The sequence below is a fragment of the Tarenaya hassleriana genome, unplaced genomic scaffold (genome assembly GCF_000463585.1).
Source record: "Tarenaya hassleriana unplaced genomic scaffold, ASM46358v1 Cleome32, whole genome shotgun sequence".
Classification (NCBI taxonomy): Eukaryota; Viridiplantae; Streptophyta; class Magnoliopsida; order Brassicales; family Cleomaceae; genus Tarenaya; species Tarenaya hassleriana.
The window spans coordinates 59,475-64,143 of record NW_010966372.1 but is presented as its reverse complement, the minus strand read 5'-3'; the positions used below and the strand labels follow the sequence as shown (position 1 = coordinate 64,143).

The 4,669-nt window shown below is 33.9% G+C and overlaps 1 protein-coding gene across 1 annotated transcript; it reads left to right on the top strand.

The window, feature by feature from the left end:
- Positions 1-1,435: 1,435 nt before the first annotated feature.
- LOC104820743 (NAC transcription factor 29) lies at positions 1,436-2,983 on the top strand. The gene is made up of 3 exons (XM_010551318.2): positions 1,436-1,726; positions 1,822-2,141; positions 2,219-2,983. Exons 1-3 carry the CDS (start codon positions 1,561-1,563, stop codon positions 2,759-2,761), a joined length of 1,029 nt encoding a protein of 342 aa, XP_010549620.1. The 5' UTR covers positions 1,436-1,560; the 3' UTR covers positions 2,762-2,983.
- Positions 2,984-4,669: the final 1,686 nt, after the last annotated feature.

Below are 4,669 nucleotides of genomic sequence, written 5' to 3'. Positions count from 1 at the left end.
CATAGAAAGATTGTAGATAATCTTAATTAATATATTTACTTATGGATTAGATTTCAAAGTCTTATCTCATTTAAACCAATCACCATTTTCTTTTATTGTTTTATATTACACACATATCGATGCGTCTTAAGAATGTCAATATGTAATAAAATATATTGAAGGATTTTTTTTTAATCAAATGGTAACAAAAAAAGGATTGATTAAATGCATCTTAATGTATGCAGTAATTATAAATTCAAATTGTTTTGTAACAATGATATGCAATGGACATAGACGAGTTTGGCCCAGCAATTGTGTGTACGAGAACGTCATCCTTATCTCTAGAATTTCATTTCCGTTATTGTCCATTCAACCTAATTATTACAATCTATGGAAGATAATAATTATCCTTAATTAGTAAAAGGAATATTATGAGTCGTCGGTCCAAGAGATGCACACATTTACGTAACGATCTTTCCAAAACTTCCAATCAATTTTTTCTTTTGGAAAAATAAGATGCAATTGAAAAAAAAAATATGAGAGTGACACTTCACTTTTGCCATCTTATATTTAACAAAAGTTGAATTTCAACTGATTATTAGTGAATAATTAACCATTGTTTGCCAATTAAACTTACGTTTTCTCTACTAATTAAATATTAACTTATTTTATTTGAGGAATTTTTATGTGAAATCACCAAAGAGGGTAAGTTATAATTTCGATATCTACACACATAATTAATATTATTCACTATATTAACTTAATATATCAAATTTATCATAATTATAAATTGTATATCCAATACATAAACACGTTGGAAAACGCGTAATATAATATAAATTATTTGTCTGGATGAGTGAAAATGAAATAATAATTGGAGTATGATGCTTTGGGGTAATGAGCCACCGTGTAAGGGATGACGTGGAGAAGGTGGAGACAAAAGCGAAACTAACCAATCAAATGTAATCTCCAAGAACCCAGCTGTCTGTTTTGGGCCCCACTTCTCAAACTAAAACATTATTCACGAACAAACTATACAATACATGCTTATATTTTAGAATGAAATATCACATGATTGAAAAAATTAATAAAATAAGTTATTTAGAAACAAATATTTTTAAAATCAATATATCATACATGAAAATTCAATAAAAATTTTTGTATTCAATTTTATAAAATTTTAAAATTAAAGTAAAAAACAATTTAAATACAACCAAAAAAACAAAAGATTGAAATTTCTCGTTGATATATGAATTATTTAAAGATTTGTCCATCCACTGCTCATACGACATGCCTAAGTCTGCTGACGGCATATGTTTGTTAGTTTCAAAAAAAAAATATTGTTATATTATATGGAAATAAGAATTTTTTGTTTTTAAATCTCAATTTATATTTGTTTTTCACACTAAACGACAAAAACCTGCTAGGCATAAATTGGGGTCCGAGCATTCTCCCAAGAATTTCAATCCTTTGCTCACTTCCTTGTCTCTAAGTAGCAAAACTCCAACTCTCCTTGTCAATCGTTCCTTCGAACCCCCCAAGATAAAAATATTTTTATTCCATATCCGTGAAAAGAAGAAGATGAGCAGAGACCCAAGATCGAATTTACCACCGGGATTTCGATTTCATCCAACGGACGAAGAACTCATTCTCCATTACCTAAGGAAGAAGGTATCGTCTTCCCCTGTTCCCGTCTCCATCATCGCCGATGTCGACATCTACAAGTTCGATCCTTGGGATTTACCCGGTAATAACCAAAAAAACGCTTCACATCTTCATCAAAAATACACATTTTATAATCATAATCACATCAAACGAATGTTTATATATAAAAAATCTCAGCTAAAGCACCGTTCGGGGAAAAAGAATGGTATTTCTTCAGTCCGAGGGACAGGAAGTATCCGAACGGAGGACGTCCAAATAGGGCGGCGGCGTCCGGGTACTGGAAAGCGACCGGAACGGACAGAATGATCGGAGGAGACGAGAATATCGGAGTGAAGAAAGCTCTCGTGTTCTACAAAGGACGTCCTCCAAAGGGTGTTAAAACCAATTGGATCATGCACGAGTACCGTCTCTCCCAAACCCTCTCTTCCAAGCAGCGGAACCGCGTCAGCAATGGCGGTGATCAAGCCCTGAAACCTCCTCAACCATCTTCTATGAGGGTGAGCGGTTTTTTAACTCATGGGTTTTGCTTCGTTTCTTCTTTTAACTCGTTTCCTTTCTCTGCCTTATAATTCAGCTTGATGATTGGGTCCTTTGCCGGATTTACAAGAAATCTCAAGCTTCGTCGTCATCTCCGGCGGTGAACGCGGCCACGAGCGATCAAGAGCGAGAAGACGATGAAGAAGAGACCCTCTTTCCAAGATTGCCTCAGTTAACGACCTTATCATCTGTGGCCGTTAATGACAATACCCTTAAGCCGCAGAGATCTTGTTCCTTCTCCAACTTGCTGGAGACCGGAGATTTGTCGTTCCTCGCCAGTTTTCTAGCGGAGAATTCGGAAAATCAGGCAGAGTTCGAGTTCCAGTTCCCATTGGTGTTTGGCTCCTCGGATTTGGATCAGGGGAACGGTTGCTTGGGTCAGAAGTTACCTCAAATGACCTCTCCTCCTCTCGAGAAGTTCGGGGTCGACAACAAACGACAGAGATCGGGTTTGATTGAAGACACGATGAACCCTTCGAAGAAAACCTGCAGTTACAATAACAATACGGAACACTTCGACAATGGTTTTACGAAGCAGCAATTGTTGTTGAGTAGTCGTCACCTTCAGTTCCAAGGTTGATCCGCTCGGCTCTGTTTTCCATCCCTCTCGCAAGGCTGAGAGCCGAATATGGAAAGTGGACGAGAAAACGAGAATTAGGGAACAAATTAAGCGTACGACGAAAGATGTACGGAAACTTGATCATGGATCTTGTAACATTTTTAAAACTAGTTTTGTTGTCTTTTTTTTTTTTTTTTTGCAGTTCGGTTCCGAGTTCATCAATCAAGTGGGAAGTTAAGTTCATATGCTTCGTTTATAATTCGTGTCTTTAAAAAAAACTATATATTAGATTTTAGTTAACAATATATATATATATATATATATATATATATATATTCTTGTATTTGTATTAATGGGTCTCCACTGAAATATCGGATTTCTCCATCATAGTTTGTGCACCCAACAATAAAGATGAAATAACTCCATCTCGAAATTCTTGAAATGTTGTCTGCCCATGAGTTTGTGCGCATATACATATACATATACATATACATATATATATATATATATATATATCGTCATACATTTTGGGGTAAGGAACAACTCGTTTTCCCACGTTGTTCCGGCAAGGCACGTATCCATAGCTTGGTAATAATCAAGGCGATATCACAAATGATTATTGTATAAAGGACATGACATCATCATCATCATCATCATCATCATTATTATTATTATTATTAAAAAGGGGATGATATGTCCCATATATGATTGTGGTGTTTCGTAATCCACGTGTAGATTAAATAACGAATATATTATTGGGGGTCTTTTAGACCTAAACAGATCACATCCACGATTACTTGCACACAACAAATTGGTGAATAGTTACAAAAACCCACAGTAAATTTACCATCTCATTTTATTGGGTCCCTTTTTATAATAACTTTTTTTTTCTAAAATGAAACAAACAATAGAAAGTATATATATATATATATATATATACAATTAGGAAGAAATGGAAAAACTGGCCTTAAAGACCCAATAGTGAGCAGCCCATATTGGACATTATATGGCCTTAAACCGGTCCATATGTTTTGGATCTCGTTTAATCATCAGTGAAGTCAAGTGATAGTGTTTCTATACATATATCATTCGGATAACTAAATTCGGTCGATATATTTGTTTTTTAAAAAACAATTATTTGAGAGAAAATTTTCAAAGATACGATCTCCATTTTAAGAAATATGATATGAACACGAGGAAAAAGGGACTTTTTTTAATAAAAAAAAAAACCCGGGCTTCTTGGTGAAGCTAGATTCTATTTTCCACGAATTATTGGAGAATCGTTTGAATTTAACGTGTAGAATAAAGCAACACGATATTTGTTCACAAAAAACAGGACATATATACACATGAACACACAATTTTCGGAGGGAATCTTATTTTCCTTACTTTCTTCAATAAATTTTTATTTATTTTTTATTCCGTATAGAGACAATCCAAAACATGAAACATGGACATTTCGCATGATTACCCAACTTTCATTGAATGCCTGTTCCCGTTATATTCGTTTGATTTATAACGAAGAAAACAAATAAAAAGAAAATAACGAAAGAAAATCTAGTTGAATAAAAAATATAAAAAAGACGTAAAAAAATTAATGCACTAAAGGGGAAAAAAAAGGAAAATGATTATACCAATCATGCAGAAATAAATACATAGATCTCTCGTTGGACGAGCTAAACAACATGTGACGTGACACTTTGCTTACAACCATGCAAATTATTCAGAATTAACTCTCATTTGAATATTCTAACTATTACCCTCTAGTGATTATATATATATATATATACATGTATATATATATATATGTGTGTGTGTGTGTCTGTAAAAAAATGTAGAAGGAAAATGATTACGAGAGACGTAGGCCTTTTTTTTTTTTGATAATCAGGTGATCCCACGTCCAAAGGTTCAGACTAATCCTGACCCACG